At 39.3% G+C, this 19,638-nt stretch overlaps 2 protein-coding genes across 2 annotated transcripts; both read left to right on the forward strand.

Moving 5' to 3' along the window:
* Positions 1 to 1,236: 1,236 nt before the first annotated feature.
* LOC122768053 (CCN family member 5-like) lies at positions 1,237 to 9,819 on the forward strand. Its single transcript, XM_044023734.1, has 5 exons — positions 1,237 to 1,585; positions 2,885 to 3,101; positions 4,829 to 5,077; positions 6,230 to 6,462; positions 7,058 to 9,819. The coding sequence occupies exons 1-5, from the start codon at positions 1,523 to 1,525 to the stop codon at positions 7,343 to 7,345; spliced, it is 1,050 nt and encodes a 349-aa protein (XP_043879669.1). The 5' UTR covers positions 1,237 to 1,522; the 3' UTR covers positions 7,346 to 9,819.
* Positions 9,820 to 11,417: 1,598 nt separating this feature from the next.
* On the forward strand, positions 11,418 to 13,358 carry LOC122768054 (P2Y purinoceptor 1-like). Its single transcript, XM_044023735.1, has one exon. The coding sequence runs from the start codon at positions 11,534 to 11,536 to the stop codon at positions 12,560 to 12,562; it is 1,029 nt and encodes a 342-aa protein (XP_043879670.1). The 5' UTR covers positions 11,418 to 11,533; the 3' UTR covers positions 12,563 to 13,358.
* The last annotated feature ends 6,280 nt before the right edge of the window (positions 13,359 to 19,638 follow it).

Genomic DNA, 19,638 nt, shown 5'->3' on the forward strand with positions numbered 1-19,638 from the left:
TTATTAGTCACATCTGTTTGTAAAGTTCAAGTCAAATTGCATTACATTGTGTGATTTTCATCAGTCAATGATCCATGTAAACGACGTGATTTAATTGGACATTATTATTATTATTATTTGTATCCTCTGTGGTTTCAAAAACATCTAAGGTGATACTATGAAGTGCACACATACCTACACATACTGTGAAAACTATTAGTCCAGCAGATGCTCTAGTGGACCTCAATTAAATCTGAAATATGAGTGACTGTGATGTAAAAGAGATTATTATTCTGAGAAATTATAATAATATTTTAGCCAGTTGGGGGCAGCAGAAACCTTTCAACATGAGCTGCCCCGGGCCCTTTACAGCCATACCTGTAGTTCCATTGCTTTGATGTTTGATCTGCAACCCTGACACATGAATTCACATCCATGCAAAAACATTAACATTCAACTGTATGTACCTGATGACAATTTTACTCTATTTTTATCAAACTGTCAAACAGCTGGTGCTGCAATCTATGGCTCTTAGAGTGCTGAGTGCAACTTTACATTAACCTACTGTGTTTCAGGACATGAAAGGACACACTCAGTAGAAAGACCAGCCCTGGTTTTTGGATGCCTCATATACCCAGTGGAAGCTGTTTGATTTCTTTTTAAGATGCTTGTTTATCTAGAGGTTTTAAAAAGTCAAACCACCATTAGATTTGTTGTTTTAGCCATGCTATTGTGCTCATAGCAAAGGATTTATCAATCCCTCTTTTGGAACACATCCAAAAATATGGGAAACATTTATGCAATAATTAATGTTCCAGGTACAACCTGTGTTTGTCCGATTGTTTCATGTCGATAAATATCTGCTGCAATCTGAATTCCACTGAATTCAGATTGCTCCAGCAGCTGGAGTTGCTGGAGCACCGAGACGTTTTATATATATATATATATATATGTGTATGTATGTATGTATATATATATACATATATGTATGTATGTATATATATATACATATATGTATGTATGTATATATTTATACATATATGTATGTATGTATATATATATACATATATGTATGTATGTATATATATATACATACATGTATATGTATATATATGTATATACATATATGTATGTGTATATATATATATATATATGTATATGTATATACATATATATATGTATATGTATATATATATACATACATACATATATGTATATATATATACACATGTATGTATATAAACTGTCCATCAGGTTTACAAATTCACCTTCATCAGTTTGAACTTCTTTTTTCCACACATTTTTGGCGAAATGCACATATTTCAGCAGCAGTGGTGGAACATTTTCTCTACAGGAATGTGGAGTTTGGCTTTGGCGCTTTCATCCTTCTACTGTAACTATTTACTTTGCAGTCCACTGCCTGTGACATCAGGAGCCCGACTATATAAATGAATGGAAGTCGACTACTTTAAGAAATACAACTTCTCCATAGAAGAGGAAGGAGTGTATGTTGATACAAAAAGGAGCCTAGAAGACAGAGGCGATGAAGATCAGTCGAGGAGAAATGCAGCTGATTTGTTCTTTGCTGTTGTGCATTATCACCCAGGTAAGACCTGACAAAATGAATCTTATATATATAAATACTGTTTATATAACTGTATTTGTTTCCCCCTTAAGTACCTTTCCCCTCATGAAGACAAAAACCTGGTCCTTATGAGGGCAGAACCTAATTTCTGAGGAACTTGTTAAGTTTAGAACTAAGATTTAAATTGTGTTTAGATTACGGTTTTGGTTAGACATTAACTGGTTATGGTTAAGGTTAGGAATAACCCTATGTTTAAGCTGTCCATTAATACTATACTATATTAGTGAAACTGCTGCAGGTCAGAAGAAATCAGCAAAGGAGGACGTCTCGAGGATGGACTATACTCATGCTGCAGACAGATATTTAAAATCAGGTCTGAACGGGGTCAACCTGCGCATGAGGGTTCAACTGTTCCTCCAGCCATCCTGCGTACTGTAGCTTTAAAATGACCCATATCGTGCCAAGGCCGAGGAGCGTCTGACCCGGCAAATAGTTTAGATCACATGTTGAGGTGAGTGGAAACGTTTGTGACAAAAAACAATGTCTGACATCATGTCTGGGAAGGAACAATGTCTTCAGTGTGGGCAGGATTCACTGGAGAAGAAATTAGTTCATTGCTGCTCCACCCCTGAAAAATACACCTTTTTCTCCTCTCACCTTTATCTTAACTTTGGAGTAACAGCTGACATTCCTCACTGTCTGGGCTGTTATTATGGGTTACTGTCCTATTCTAGACTTAGTCTATTTAACTATGTCATTATATCATCCTGAGTAAATCAATGATGTGTTTTTTTAAACTTTGTTTTGGGTGGTGTGTTTTCCTGCATTTTTCTTTGTTGTACAATTCTATTATTTTTCTTTCAATTTGTACTGAAATTGTTTCGTAGACTTGTTGAAGAGGTTTTTTTTGGTCTGTTTTGGTGATTTTCTAGTGTATGAGGTACAATGCATCAGATGTCAACTGCTGTTTAAACACCTCATTAACTGACACAGCTGCTGGTGAGGATGCAAGGAAACTGCGAGTTTAGCCACTTATGGTGCGTTTCCACCGGCTCTACTCGCCTCGCCACGGAGTGAATTTTTTTAAAGCAGCTAAAATCTGTTGGACCTTTTTCTAAAGGTGTGCCTGCTGACCGCTGTGCTTTCACCAAGAGTGTGCCTGCCTGTCTCGTGCTAGTCAAGGCGCAGGGTTCATGCACAATACAGTCAGTACTGACCATGTGTCAGTACCCCATACAACCACACTGTATGCCTAAATGTGGACCAGTGTACAGATTAACAGTATAAACAGCGGCTGTTCTTATGTTCCTCTCACTTTAGGTGCGCGGCCAGTTGTGCACAGGGCCATGTCAGTGTCCGTCCCAAGTGCCACAGTGTCCTGCTGGTGTTCCTCTGATGCTAGACAGCTGCAGGTGCTGCCAGGTGTGTGCCAGGCAGGATGGCGAGGCCTGCACTGAGCGGCTGCCCTGTGACACACACCAGGGGCTTCAGTGTGACTACAGCGCCAGCTTCCCCGGAGGAGCAGGACAGTGTGTCGGTGCGAACAGAATACACACAAACTGAAACACAGTCTGGATTCAAGCTGCAAAATATCTGAAATACTGATTTTAATACAAATCATTGAGCTGAGGAGTAACCTCTGTCAAACATATCCTGGTCTCCTTTCATAAACCCGCATAGTCATTTAATTAGCAATGACCACTGTTGTGAATTGATTTTGAATGGAATACATTTTGGTCAAACTTACAAGAATCAATTTTTCCTAAAAGTCAAAAAAAGAAAATATGAAATGTGTTCTTTAACTGGTTGCCAAGTTACAAATTAAAATCAGGTAGTGTACAATTAAAAATAAATCCTGACTTTTATACTTTGAAACCATCTGGATTAAATTTCTATTTGGTGATGTTAAAAAAGGATGCACAACTATGGTCTTTGTCTTGTTACAGTTGCAGTATCTCACAGCACTTGTCATAGTGAAGTAGAGGCAACTACTGCAAATAGAAATGTACTAGAATGCCAGGGAAATGTTGCATAAACCACAATCTCATGTCCAGACTTTTGAAAGTTCAAACTACTAAAATTGTGAACATCAAAGAACCTGTTTGTTATTTAAAATATGATATGAATCGAGTATATTACTGTAAACCCAGTGCCAAAATCTTATTATACTGTATTTGATAGGGTTCAGTCACTCATTAGGCTGCACTGAACCATAGGAGGAGCAGACCTTCTGGCAGAAGATAAAATAGGTTTCACAAGTCAAGGTCATGTCTTTATCTTTGTTTTGTCTACAGTTACAACAAAGAATTGGCAAAAACAAGTCAGTCAAACGCAAAACGGTACTTTCAGAGGTTTTTGATTCGGTCAATAGAAATTCTTCAGCTTGCAGGCTTGAAGGAGCATTAGTTCTCAAAGTCATCAGAGGTGAGGTGATTTGCGTCCCACATTGGTTGTAATTTATATTAGTGGTGTTGCTGAAGACATTTTAAATAAGCTTTACATTTTGGACTAACGAGGGAAAACAACGAGGATTAATGATGTCAGGAACAGAAATAAGAACCTGAGCTGATTCACTTTGTGTCAAGATAGTACTAGTTTTAAGTTGGATTAAAATAAACTTACTGATACAGATTCATAAAATATCTTTATTTTGCCCAACTTGTGATATTCAATCTTATGTTTGTCTTGCAAAATTTCCAGCAAGATGTTCTAGTTGTGCACCAAAGCTGGGTGTAGTAGACGGATGCTTATAATCTACTTAAAGGCACAGAAATAGAATTATGATTTATTGGACTTTTTTATATCAAGTACCACCTGGGAAAATATTGAGCTCTCAAAGTAACACCATTATCGCCAACATTCAAATACAGTGGTGTAAATAGGTCGAGCAGAGTCAGCTGCAGACTTTTCACGGGAATTTATTTTGTTTCATTTTAATTTTTTTTTGTATTTGTATAGGACAGTATTTCTGATTTTCCTCTAAGTACCAGCAGAGGAAGCTTGCGTAAAACCCTGGTGGTACACTAACCACAATTTGAGAACCATGGGTTAAGGGAATATGGGCACAAATGTTGTCTCTGAAAAGCCTGTGCAGACACCTTCGTTTTCCGTTAACTGATTAGTATAAATGACTAATTTCCCGACTACTAAAAACTGGATATCCTGTTTCACATACTCCCCACATATTTGAGCAATGATGTAGGAATTTTGATGTAGGAATCGTTTTCATAACATACACCCGTATTCTTTCTTTGGTATGATCAGGTCGAAATGAACTTGGTTGTGAGATAAACGGCAGGAGGCTGGAGGAGGGCCACGTGTTTCAGCCGTCCTGCGCTCAGCTCTGCCGCTGCCTGGGAGGAGGGGTTACCTGTGTTCCTCTGTGCAGCGATGAGCTGCACAAACCTGTGGATAACTGCCCCAACCCTCAGCTGGTGCGACTGCCAGGGCGCTGCTGCAAAGAGTGGCAGTGTGATGGTCTGGACAACAGTATTTCCCCAAACCCCTCAGGAGGTAATGAAGTACAGTGTGTAACATTTAAGGGGGTTTATAACACTACCACTGTGGAAAGTGGGAAATAATAAGTGCCATTCTTCCCCTTATCCATATGAGGCATGTCTGTGAATCATTAAATACAAAATAAGATACCAGAATGTTTAGTACATTGTAAATTAACTAAACACTGGGCCTATTTCACATTTTGCCAACTTGTATATTTAGATTATCAATATTTCCAACAATGGTTTACACCTCAGGCACACTTTAGTGTCCTGTTTTTATGCTGTCCTCCAGGACACAAATGTGACAGGAAGTGGCTGTAACTAAACACTTGAACTTTTTTAAAGACATCCAGTAAATATTATTCTAATAAAAATAATCACTATCTGGGCCATAGTAATTGGAAAGACAGAGTACTGGCGTCTTGTGATAAGTGCTGGTATGCAAATAAAGGTACTTGTATACTCAAAATTGTAAAATGAAAAAGTCCCAACATACTTTAATCACTAAGTACTAATAGAATTGCTTAAAAATAAAAAATTGTTTGGTTTTCATAGCCTCACAATAACTCGTTTATATTTATTTTAGACAAGGGCATTTACACTTCGCAAAGGAAGAAAAATGTCGTCCTTTTTGGTATCTGAAGGCCACCCTTCAGCAGAGGAGTCCTCTGTTTGTTACAATCTACACAAATTATTTCACTCTGGACCTTAAAAAGACAAAAGACCAAATAAAGACTCCGATATCAAAATCACCATATTAGTCTGTGGATAGTTAATCAGAATATTACCTGCAACAAAGAGAACGTAAATGTAGCCACTCTGGAGACAGCAGAAGCCTTTCCATGTCAACAGGGCTACGATTTGAACAAAAGCACAGACACATTTGTGTAGTTTTTCAGGTCTGAGGTCAGTGCAGAGCCACAGCCAGCTGCCAGAATGGGTTGGGGAAGTAAACAGATTTCAGTGTCATGGAAGATCACACATCTGTGAGAGACATCTGCGGACACTATTCTTAGAACACTAACATCATATGAGAAGCAGTTTTCTGGCTGCACATGTAATGAATTCTTTGACCCATGTGCTCTCATCAAAGGTCTCTACTTCAAACAGCTTTCAGGTTAATGCACACAGCAAATATTTCCCTCTCTGCTGTGTCTTTTTCTAGCAGAGCAGGCACGCCAGGACCACAGGGGAGGGCTGGCTGGTCCATTGTTTGGCCCGGTCTCCAACTGCATTGAGTGGACCTCAGACTGGAGCCCCTGCTCTCACAGCTGCGGCCCAGGTGTCTCCACTCGCACCACAACCAGGAACCCTGCCTGTTTCCTGCAGGCTGAGACCAGACTGTGCCAGGTCAGGCCATGCCAAGTGCTGCTTCCAGGGATCCACAGGCTGGAACCGGTCAGTGCATATAACTCTGGTTCAATGTGTGTATACTTTATTGTGCAAATGTATTGTGCTCCATTTTGGCTTTACGAAAAACATGTCCTCCAATAGGCGACATGGGAAAATGAATAATTATGTCAATAACTGCATGAACTACTGTCTATAAAATTACTGGAAATTCTTCCTAAAAGTTTATTTTAAATATGAGCACACATGTCAAACCAAAACAAATCAGGCCTACTCTTAGATGCCAATATTAACCTGGTCTGATTATTTCTCCTTATTTGAAGCCTCGTTCAGTCTTTGTTTGAAGCCTCTTCAGCCTAAAAGTATTGAAAATACTCAAACTTAAAACTACTTCTTGCCATCATCTCCTACACGCTGTGCGTAGCTTATTACCACCTGTGTGTTCTGTTGTGTTCTACCCAGACTTGTAATAACGACACATACTGTACACCATGTTCAGGACATTCTGAACTCAGGAGAGTATTCAAATTGGCTTGTGAAAAATGTCAACAATCCGTTTTTATATTTATATACAGTGTCTTAGCAATTCTGCCATCAGCAGTAATTGCATAACCGCTATAGTGTTGTTGCCTGTGCATTTCAGGGGTTGCGGGTGTGCAAGGGCAGCTACACCTCTCCTGTGTCCATCCATCTTGAACACCAGGGCTGCTGGAGCACCAGAGCCTACCGCCTCAGGTTCTGTGCTCTCACCTGTCCAGAGCGAGGCTGCTGCAGCCCCTCCCACACAAGGACAGTGTGGATGGTCTTCCGCTGCCCCCAAGGCAGACTGACCCAGCATCAGGTGATGCTGATCGAGTCCTGCTCCTGCAGTATCGTCAACTGCAACCATTTCCCGGCCACAGCTGTCCGCGGTGTCTTTCCCTGGATGTGAGGTGCATCCAGTTATGAGACAGACAGACAGACAGACAGACAGGCGGGTCCCGTCTGTGAAAAATACTAGAGAATGAAAATGTTCTAAGCACACAGACGTAATAATCTGGGCAAGAAGGAAGTTGAGGCAGTGTTTCAAAATGATAGAAATTCTACAATCAGGAAGTGAAAGTTTACAATTGCACAATAATTGATGTCAATCTTAATATGCACTCAGGGTTGAAAGAACAAACTGCGATGTATGCAGAAATCAATATCCACGATTATTTCCATTTTCCTAATTCATTATATTTCTATATTCACTATTTCAGCTCTTTCCACAAAACCAGATTTATATTTAAATAAGGAATCCCCTACCCGCCTGCAAAATTAACAGAAAATGAGTCAACTGTGTTTCCTTCCAGTTCGACAGTCCCGTTGATCATTATCTACCCTGCACCAAACAGCAGACAGACAGGGTAAGTGATGAGCTGATGACACCTTTATCAACATTTATCACCCAGGAACTCAAATACGAAACAAAACATATTAAACATACCCAGTACATTTGTTGTCTGGATTCACTGATCCTAACACTGAAGACAAAACTGGTTATAAACTTAATGTTTCCCAGATACTGGGGACATGTACAGGAGGCAGGGTCTTACATATATAATATGCAAAAATAATTAATAAACTATTCCAACACTGCTTTACATGCATAGAAATAAAAATAAATATTGTTTCTGCTTCAACTTCTGGGTCAAACCCGTATGAAACATCAGAGTGACGAAAAGAAATGTTTGCTACTACCAGTAAGCCAGTGTGTTGTCTTTGGTTTTTTGTGTTTAATTGTGTGTATTTGTCACTGGTGGATGGCCGTCTGGTGTGAATTCTGCCGCTAAAGCTCTCCCCATAAAGTGCAAATGCACATAGAAACCAAACACGACAACAGTTCTGTTCTGATTGAGAAACATCTAGACAAAAGTACATACTGTGCATTTACTTACAAAACAGCCCGGTTCCTCCCACACATCTGAACTGCATTCTTGAATTGTGTTTCATAAGGCGAAATATTTTCTCCCAGATTCCATTTGTTTTCTGATTATGTCACAATAGTGATGCATTTCACACGTATTTGAGGTGAAATTCTTACCCTGGAGGTGAAGAGGTCAGTGTGGCTGCATGTGACAACTCCACCCCAGTTTGAGACCATGGTCGAGACAGAACGTTGCAACCACAGTAGTGGGTTTTAACATCACTTTGAGGGCATTCGATGTGTTTTAAACCTCATGTCCATGTGGGCCCCATAGCAGTTGTGTTCAACACAAGTGGGGCCACCAAGGAAACCATGGACAAACCCACTTGGGACCCATATTGTCAACCCAAATATAACCCGCATTGCCATGCTGGCTGGGTAAGTCCATAATTGCTGCTTTATGTCATTTGTTAAAGCCCTCTTCACATTAAACTGCTTTATCCTCCACATGAGGGTCGCGGGGGGCACTAATGTCAATCCCAGCTGACGTAGAGCAAATGGCAGGGTACACACTGGGCAGTTCGCCAGTCCATCACAGGGCCACACAGAGACAAACAATCTACTCTCCCACCTATGGTCAATTTAGAGTTCCCAATTTGCCTGATCCCCAAATATGCATGTTTTTGGACTGTGGGAGGAAAGCCCACACACACAGGAAGAACATGCAAACTCCATGCAGAAAGGCCCTTGTTCCGACCGCGTCACATTGACATTGTAGTGAAATTCTAGAAATCTTCCCACCCCCATACATCTCTCTGTTCTCTCATCAAAGCTCTGACCACAAAACACCAGTGATAATAATTAGTCATGTTTAGGGCTACAGATGGTGCATTTTTTTTTCCCTCCACTTTTGTTTATTGATGGCTATATAGATTAAAAAAAACTGTTGGTACCAATCACAGACTGTGGGTAAACAGTGAGTGTCATAAATATCTTGACCTGCTTTTACTCAGCCTGGTGCTGGTGGAGATTGTTTAAGATGCACTTCAAAACCTTGATTATCAACATGATTTAATCCAGGTTTTATTTAAAAATACAAACAAATGGAAACTCCAAATAATCCGGTGTGATTTAAAGGGGCGGTAAACTCATGCTCTGATTACACTTCCTGTTAATACTGCAACTACAACACAATGGAAAAACTTCAAACAATACATTAATGACCCCTTCAGTGAGAGTAACATGTGACAAAGTGAAGTGCAAGCAATGATTGATTATTACACATTACTGGGAGAGAAAGGGCAGTAGGAACAATCTTTTATAAGTTTAATATTTTTATTCAAGTATCTTTGTCTTTTTGTCTGATGATAAACAAACCATTGTAAACATGTGATACAGCTGACAAAGTCAAGTCAGACAGAGGTAGTGAATGTGTGATGAGCTCAGCTTGACCGAAATGTTCATTTATAATCCTGATACTGATCGATATGTGCAACCCTTTTCTAATAAAAAAAACATCAGAGCTTTTTTTAGTTTTTATTCCTCCTCATGTTGTTCTGAGCTGCACTAATATATAATAGTTGTGACGTTTTTATTTAGTCTGTTTGCTAGAAGCTCTGTTTTAAAGGTCCAGTGCGTAACCGTTTTATTGGTCAAACATGCAGTGTATAATCCCTGAAACTGTACTGTTTATTTAGGCCGGATGTATAACCCACAAAGAAGGAGGAAATGGCAGAGAGTGGCAAGGTGGAAAGAGTTGTGAGTGTTTACATCCATTGTGATATTCAGAGGTCACCATAGTTCCCCGACACATTTGGAAAAATGGAGCTGTGAATTCTCTTGTTTGTTATAACGTGCAATGACATCTGCTGCTTTTCAATATTTTCACATTATCCCTGCTAGTTTCCTGCAGAAATATGCCATTGTTTAGACGTGTGAGATATTTAGTGTAAGTTACCCTGGTGCAGATGGGAAGTGAACCACCTTTCGAAACATTAAAAACCCACAGTTACATATATGTGGCTACCCTGATAACCACAGGTTTGGTAGAGATTAAAAATTGGACTGAAAATCGTCACATTTCCCGATCAGCAGATGAATGATTTGCAATAACTAAAGGTGACAATATATTAGTACATTATAGCCCCTAAAGTCCCGCAAAGTGTTTTTTATTAGTATTATTACTATTTTGATCATGGGCATCGATATACAGAACTTGTGTAGTGCAAGAAACTGTCCTTATCGACTTCACCTGAGTTAAGGTTGGAGTTGAACTAACACCACACACTACAGTAAAGCAACCAGTTTATTTGTCTACAACTTGTAGTGCTGACAAAAAAAAATGGAATTGATATTCTTTCCACAGATTATACAATTGCATTAGAGCAAATACAACAGCAGTCAATGCTTATAAGTAAATGAAACTGCAGGCAGTAAAAACACATTGTAGGGCCTCGTGAAACGGGCCATGTCCTATAAATACTGCTCTCCACAAAAAGTAAATCGGTGGAATTGTTTGTTTACGTTTCAACTGTCTGAGCGATGCATCATTTGTATTTTTTGGTTTCAATTTGTACATTCCACATTCGTAATGCTGCAGTTTCTTTCTGCGTAGAGAGAATTATTTTTCATACAGACAGAATTATTTTGCATAAAGAAGTGACTTATTTTTCCCCCCACTAAAACCAGCAGCCTCTTGTTTTTCAGCTGTGTCTGTTCCATGCCTCTGTGTGTTCTTGCTGTTTGGATGATGGAAGAACTGCCATGCCAGTTGGAAGCCATTCAAGATCTTAGTGCAAACCTGAGTAGGATTGAACAGAGCACAGGATCAAAAATCTTGGTATGTCTATATGTGGTGCACTGTTAAATGTTATTATGAAGTCATTTGTGTGTGTGTGTTCACATCTAGAGCCAAATGCAACAGTTACAGTTGAGTTTAAATACAAGGTATACATACAAATCAAATAGCATGTGATGTATTTTAATCATTTGTTCTGAATGTGTGCAGCAGTTAATCTTCTGTCAGGCTGATGAGGCAGATGTAAATCGTTTTACAGAATGATGTGTTGCCTGAAAAGTGGGCGGGCATTTTCTTGGTGTCATGTTCACTTCATTTGTTTGCAAGACGCACACGTCCTGCAGATGTTTGGTGGGTACGAGTCTACCATTGGCTGCCGTTTTCTTTTCGTGTTTGAGTTACATTAGAATGGCAGAGATTTAGACCTGCGGGAGATGTCTGGAAACATTACGCACGGAGCCTGCGGGGCCATAAACCTGAACTTTACGCACAGCTTTCTGCCGCCCGTCTTCGTCACTGTGTTCGTTGTCGGGACAGTGTCCAACATCTGGGGGCTGAAGAGCGTGTGCAACAGCTGGAACAACATCGCGAACATTAACATTTTCATGTGGAACCTGGGGATGGCGGACCTGCTCTATCTCTTCACCCTGCCATTTCTCGTGCACTATTACGCGAACAACAGCCAGTGGCGGTTCGGTCCCACGTTCTGCAAGGTGACGCGCTTCTGCTTCAACCTCAACCTTTACGGCAGCATTGGCTTCCTCACCTGTATTAGCATTTACAGGTACCTGGGAATCGTGCATCCAATGAGAGTGATGGGAAAAATCACTAGCCGACACTCCTTGGCCATAAGCGTCTTGGTCTGGATTTTGGTAATCATCCAGATCCTCCCAGACATGTTTTTTGAGAAGAATAACTTCACATCACCCCACGCGTGTTACGATACTACCTCGAATGACCGGATCAGGAGCTACATGCCGTACAGCATCGGCTGGACCGTCACAGGGTTCGTCATCCCGCTGCTCATCATTCTGGTCTGTTATGGTCATGTCGTTGTGGTTCTGAGCAAGAAAGCCACCGTCAACCCTGTGCTGAAGCAGCGGTGTTTGAGGCTCGTCGTGATTCTGATCATACTCTTTTCCGTCTGCTTCATCCCCTACCACGTGCTACGAAATCTTAATTTAAAAACCAGAATTTTGAAACAGGCTGGATTCTGCCACGCCACGTTCCGTGACATATACATTGCGCACCAGGTTGGCAGATGCCTGGCGTGTCTGAACAGCGCGCTAAATCCGCTCATTTATATAGTTGGAAATGATGAATTTCTTAAGAAGCTCCATGACTTCGGTGCGCGAGTCCAGCTTCCTCGGGGCTGCATGAAAGGTGTGGATTTTTACCGCAAACCGATGGAGGCGGACCCGAACCTGCATGGACATGAGTCACTGGACCATGAGCCACCGTAATGTTCACATTTGTAGGAGCGCAGAAGTGAAAGTTTTGGAGCACATGTATCAAGGAAAAAAACAAAACAAAACAATTGAGCTGTCAAAGTTGTTCTTTGTTTATTTTAACGTTTATTGAATGATACAACAACCTCAAAAGAACAAATAAGCATTTAGTACAACAATGTATGGAATGACTTGTCCCACTATGTTAACATTAAGATGAAAAAGCAGAAGACATTTTTATTATTTATCGGTCTCAGTGTGATGCGTTTAGGGGCAGTATGTATAATCTGCCCTTCTGCTGGTCACATGGTCTTGAGGAAGGTCAGAAGAGACTGACGTTCACATGCACTGACACATTTCACCAGAATGGGTGTTTCCGTGTGAACAAGTGAAATGCAGTTACACAAGATTGAAAACAAGCCACAAGTGCTGAGTGTGTGTATTATGGGTGCTTAAACACATACTACTACTACAACTACTTATATTGTACCTTAAAGCAAAACAGTTTTTGCCTGTATGAAATAAGTGCACCCTCTGTGCCGAGACCCAGTTGAAGAAACTTACTCTCACTGAAAACATTGACAGCTCGCAGCGACATGAGACAAAACAGATTTTAGCCACTTAACAAAAGGTTGATCTTATAAATCTATGATATCACAAGAATATGTTCACATATGTTAGACAGCCTTATGTTTGTAAACGCTTAATTCCCCACACCAAAGTCCACAGAGAATGTCTGCAATTTTGCATCACCCCACACAGGAGAAGTTGATCCACTGCTGCCTTTTTCATTCATTTCAAATGTGTAATCAAAACAACTCTCTATCTCTCTATCCCATATCCCTGGCAGGCTGACACACATTTTCTCAATGGACTTTGGTGTAGGAGAATGACTGTTCTGTTTTGGCAGTGGGACAAGATTTTATTAGTCTTTTGTCAAGTACCTAAAATCAGTTTTTCCTTGCGTCTCTGTTGACAGCGTTCTTGTCCGTAAGAGGTATCTTAGAGCACACCGGACAGTCAGCGCTCATACAATGACACTTCAAACTATTCCTTTAAGATGCAGAACTGAGAGCAGACGAAAGTGTATTCCATTTCATGAACCTGCCGAACATTATTACAGACAGGTATAACTGCTGCTCACAGATGCTCATATGATTATGTGGATCAAGTATTACGTGTTGTACCTGGTTCTGTTCATAATCCTGCACTTTCTGTGTTGTTCTGTGTGGTTCACACTTCAGTGATTACCTTCATGTGCAACCGTGTACTGTGAGGAACTTGTTTGTGTGTTGTGATCATGTTTTGTCATATATTGCACTATACAGTAGCTTGGCACTGTTTCAGGTAAAGCATTTGATATATATGTGTGGCGATGGTTTGTTTCCATTATTTATGACACGTACAACATTGACAGACACTGATGTGACACTGACAAGACAAGGTGGGAGAGCTGTGAAATGATTAAAGTCTGTATTAAAATGTTAGCTGTCCACATTCAGTTAAAATTGTATTATTTGATGAAGATGTTGCACTGCTTAGAACCTGCGTCACAACAAAATCATTCTTTGTTCACTTTCTGATTCAGTCAGAAACTTTCCATTTTTTCTTTTTTTTGGTAGACCTGTAATGGACTTGTGACCTGACCAGCATTTGCCTCTTGCCTAATGTCTACTGGAACTGCTTCCATGCCCATAGAATAAGAGCAAGGTATTGAATTGATTGCAGCACCTTTATTTTGAAAAAAATAAATAACTTTTTAGCCTTTCCTTTTTATTGACATATAAAATAATAAATAATAATAAAATGCCAAAAATGGTTATAACACTATCGATACTGTCAATACTGAGAAACAGAAACTGAAGGTAAAATTATGTTGACAACATGACAGAGTCTATAAAGTATAATTGAGGTCCAAAGTATTTCCCAGACATGCCACAGAAACAGCTTGACTACAGTATGTGAGGTAATAAAAAAGGGCATGTGCTATATAATTCTTATGTTCTTTAGCAACACCTCTTTCTGAGTCTGTAGAAGTGTGTTTGTGTAAAATCAGTTTTTACTCCAGTCTCTTCCCCCATCATTGCATGTACTTTTTATTTTAAGAATATTATGGTCTCCTGTAATCAGTCTTGTATTAAGTACCTGAAAGGGAAAGTCTTAAAAGTATATGACATTTACTGTACTAAAAAGTAATTTTATGATATAAAATGTGGGTTCAATTCCTGGCTCTGCTAGTTTGTGTGTCCCTTGAGCAAGACAACCCCATGTTGCAGTGTGTGAATGTGTATGAAAGATGTGTGAATGGCTGAATGGCAAAACTGTAGTGTACTGCAGCTCATCAAGACTAGAAAAGTGCAATATAAATGCAGACCATTAGCAACTTTATTTGGTAGTAACAAGAAACAAAGATAGTTAGAGGAAATGTAGTGGAGTTGCCAGAAATATAAATAACAAATTAAAGTACAGATACGGAAAATATTTGTACTTACATTACAACACTGCCTGTAATCCTTCAGCAGTAGGTTTTCTTTTAACATACTGTACAAGTCATACAACTTGACATGTGGTACACCCCGGTCAAGCTTTCGGTCACTGTTGAGAATATTCAGAAACTTAAAATATCCTGAGGCCCTGTGTGAGTTGGAAAAGGGTCAGAGTCAAGTTTATTTCATCCACAAGAATACAAAACGTGCACTCTTCTTATCCGTTCCGCATACAAACAATGGCCACTCAACACCACAATAGTGTACCATTACCTCTCTCCATCTCTAGGCCCTAATTTATAACAGTGTCAGCCACTGGTTTGTTCTAATTCTTTAGTTAATCTTATCTCTTAATCAGTCTAGTCCATACTGCATCAGCTCATGAGTTGTGGAAAAACAGTTCCATGTAGACCAAAGTATACGCCCTCTATTGCCAAAGTTCCTTGGAAATAGAACTGCAACATTAATTAAACAAATCATCCTGTCCACATTTCCAGTGAATGAGGCAGGAAGTGAAGGCAGGGGCTGCGAGCTGGTCTGTACCCGGTAAGGATTTGACTAAATGCCTTATTAGATCTGAGACTTGCTCTGCCCAAGCCATCACCATGTGACTTCCAGGCTTCATAAGAATAATGAGTCTGGCACTTGCTTGCAAATTAGACAAGGATTAAACAGGAAAATAAAACAAAGGAAGGATATTTTCTCTGTTTCCAACATTCTCGTGGCCCATAGAAGTATAAACAAAAGCCCTGTGGTCTCTGGCTGGACAAGCAGAAAGACAGAATTCATGTATACTTGTTTTCTCACAAATACAATATGCAGAACTCCTTACTTTATCAAAATACTGTGTGCACAGTTTTTGTCTATACAGAGTGGGACGAATGACGCCTCATATATGGCAAGAATAAAGGAACTTCACAATCGTCCTATATGTTTGAATAATGATTTCCCTGTAGTTTCACTGCATGGTCTCAGTCATCCATTTCGTTCTGATTCAGAAACACTGAATATTCTCAACATTCAAGTCAGTCTCACAAAGTGAAAGGGGGGCATACTGTACATACATACTGTGCATGTACAAGTCACCTAATCCATCTGGGCCTTATGTGCCTTTGTGTTGTCTGAGCAGAATACAGGACAAACGACTCTACAGATAAATATTAACATCTCACTTTTTGATTCTGTAAACACAGCCTGGTTGTAAAAACACAAAGTGGCTTGATTAATGTGTATAAGCACTTGGAAGAAATGCCGCAGCCAGATACAGACGGAGACAATCCACACAACAGTCTGTGAAAACACAGACACATCAAAGCTACTGCTGTGTTCTGAACTTTAAATAATCTTACATTTATATTTTTTGTTTTGCACTAAAACAACAATAGGAGGTGAAGTATCCTTCCACGCTTAGTCCAGAAAACCAAAAGCAGTGAGTGCTACAAGCATGCAAAAGGCTATTTCGGGTACTTTAAAGTGTGGTTGTATGAGATATACTGACACATTGTCACACACTTCTGTTTTCCATCAGAAAGGGCTTTCTAAAGGTTATTTAAAGTGTTAAACATGTTCTTAAGGTAAGATTTATGTATTAGTATCACATATAATGACCCTTTAAAAAAAAATAATGAAGTTCAGGTGATAAACCCAGGTCATCAGCTCACCTGGGAGCCAAATGTACACAACCAACTTGGCATATATTCTTTGTTGTAAAGGCAAGCTTATATATAAACAAAATAAAATCATTTCTCATACTGTTGGTCACATCATATAGAAATGTGAGCTCTGAGCTACCAACATGGATCACTGGTTTAGGTTTTTATGTTGTTTTTTTTAATGTCTGTGATGGTGTAATTCTTCCACAAATAATATCGAGTGTAAAAGTTGCGTTGGATCCTAAATGTAGATTAGCTGTAGGAAAAATGAAATCACCAATGTTCTGTAGTGTCTACAATGACAACGACAAAGTCTGAACTTAACCCCACAAATGCTTGAAATGAAATTACTGTGCCAGTTATAAAACTCCACATTAATGATCGGCATGACCTGAAATTGCACTGTATCATTTCCGTGTGTTCTTTCTATTGTGCAATGATTTGCCCGATAACACAGCGAAGCAGATGAGGGAGGTTGAGAGCACAGGAAACAACTGTCTATGACCTAATGTCTTATTATTGGGTTTCTACAATGACTGCTGAGTTTAGCTGCTAAGTTATTGCCATGATGTTTTCTATTGCTGTCGATAAGAAAAAGGTGAGGAAAGGAGACATATTTAGGTTTTTCAACTCCAGCCAGACACCAATATACACAAAGGGTGAAGGCAACAAGACACAGGTGCAACATATGAGAGCAGAGCAGGTAATCCAAAAGATTAGAGACACAACAGGACACACACAGTACGAGGAAGAGCTTCTTCCATCACAGGAAATAGTAAAAGCAGAGTCAAAGTCACTTGCGATGCAGCACATGACAGCGGCCTGCATGAAGTCACTGGATTGTAAACTGTGACACGTGTGGCTCCATGGCTTTATCGTTTAGTTTTATTTGCGAGCACAATTCTGAGTCAACCTGTAGGCTTGCTTAAAGGGATAGTTCACTCTTTGAGATAGTGACACCGAGTCAATGATCACTGAGATACGGAGGCTCACTGTCAATGAAAACATGGCTGCCAAGGAAAAACAGACAGGCCACTAAACAAAAGGCTCACCTGATACATCCACTTAAATCTAATCTATGTCACTTTAATAATGTATAATAACCTTGTTTATTATACGTTGTTTGCATCTGCAGCAAGAACACCGGGGTTCGCAACCTGGTCAGAACAAGGGCCTTTCTATATGGAGTTTGCATGTTCCCCCTGTGTGTGTGAGTGTTATTTTTATCTGGTTTGTTTCTCTGAGTGTGAGAGTGAATGGTTGTTTGTCTCGATGTGTGGTCCTGTGATGGACTGGCGACCTGTCCAGGGTGTACCCGCCTTTTGACCTATGTCAGCTACGACTGGCACCAGCGACCCTCATGTGGAGGATAAAGAAGTCAACGATGAGTGAGTAAACTTTATTTACAAGCAAATAATAATTAGCTCCATCTTGGTTAGACAGCCTTTTCTCACCACTCTCTCTGTCTCCTTCACCAAAGTCCATTGAGAAAAGCTGCATGTTTGGCAGCCGGGAACACTGCTAGTGTACTACTGCCTTGTTTGGCTTTTATCACTTCGGTAAATATGAGTAAAGGATTTGCCAGAGTCATGACATTACACAAGTTAACTTACTTAGTTTTACTTAGCAGTGGATTAACAACTACTGTGTGCCATGATGTAAAATGAATAATTGTCTCTATGGACTTTGATGCAGCGGGTGAGTGGTTTACAAAAGTATGAAATCAATGTTTGTTTGTTTTTAAGTGAAAAATATGTATATACATCCAAATCAGGTAACAGCAGTATGTTGTGATTGTTGTTGATGAAAGAAATGCTGTCCGATGAGGAAACAGACTTGGTGCTTCTTTATTGTGCCTGTGTGTTGTTGCATCTGTGGCCCAGCTGTTCATACTTGTATTATAGTGTTTGCAAAATGCATTTCATAAAATCATAAAATGATAAATGTCAACGTTGATGGGTGATATGTTCCTATAATCTGTGATCCTTCTGTAGCATCCACCTGGGACTTCTGTTTGTTTATAATATATCATCACATCACATAGCTTTTCTTTTCTGTTTCAACTATCTGATGATGATGTGAGGAAAGTCACAGTCATCCACCTGGACCCTGAATTATCTGCACTTCTAACACATTTAGCACATGCATGATTTCCTTTTTCAATATACATAGTAATAGCGAAATTAAATATGGATTTATAAGATGAACAGAAACCAAGATGATATTTGTCTCCATCTAGTGGTGAAATCAGAGAGAACGGTGATGTCTTCACTGTATTGTGTTAATGTTTTTACTTTTCAAATTTAAAAAAATGCTTCATTGCTGTGATAAATCACACATCAACAATTGTATTGACAATAATAGAGTAAGCGTACATAAATCATCATACTACACCAAGTTAATTTTTTTATCTTTTTAATCTTAGGTTCCACATCCCCTTAGGTTGCTCGCTAAAAGTTGCTCAATTTCTGGGAAAAATCTTCCTATATATTTCCAAGATATATAGTATCTAAATAAATCACACACATTTGGGCCATTCTGTGTGAAATACCATGTTATGCTTCTGTCTCTGGGAGGCAAAGGCTGCTCCCTGTCCAGAACCCAGAACGCCAAACCAAAGGTCAGAACGTGAGATAAAGACATGATTGAACTTGTTTCTCTACAATAAACTGTTTAACACTTCAAAGTGAAAATTAGGCCAAAACAACAAAAAAGAAAACTCGCATCACAATGTGAAGCCTCATTAGGCATTTTATTTTGAAAAAATAGTACAAGATGGTTTTGAGAAAAAAAAAGAAAAAAGAGTAGAATGTTTAGAAATTGATTGGGCCTATTTATTAATAATAATGATAACAACAACAATAATAATGATAGTAATATCATTATTATTATTATTATTATTGTTATTATTATTATTATTATTATTATTAATAATAATAATAATAATGATAAT

The sequence above is a fragment of the Solea senegalensis genome, linkage group LG4 (assembly GCF_019176455.1).
Source record: "Solea senegalensis isolate Sse05_10M linkage group LG4, IFAPA_SoseM_1, whole genome shotgun sequence".
Lineage (NCBI taxonomy): Eukaryota > Metazoa > Chordata > Actinopteri > Pleuronectiformes > Soleidae > Solea > Solea senegalensis.

What these genes read in the sequence shown, in the direction of transcription:
- LOC122768053 (XM_044023734.1), top strand. Translation starts at nt 1,523, where the DNA reads ATGAAGATCAGTCGAGGAGAAATGCAGCTGATTTGTTCTTTGCTGTTG. An exon ending in TGTTGTGCATTATCACCCAG is followed by an intron (nt 1,586 to 2,884) that starts GTAAGACCTGAC and finishes CTCTCACTTTAG; the next exon opens with GTGCGCGGCCAGTTGTGCAC. An exon ending in AGGAGCAGGACAGTGTGTCG is followed by an intron (nt 3,102 to 4,828) that starts GTGCGAACAGAA and finishes TGGTATGATCAG; the next exon opens with GTCGAAATGAACTTGGTTGT.
- LOC122768054 (XM_044023735.1), top strand. Translation starts at nt 11,534, where the DNA reads ATGTCTGGAAACATTACGCACGGAGCCTGCGGGGCCATAAACCTGAAC.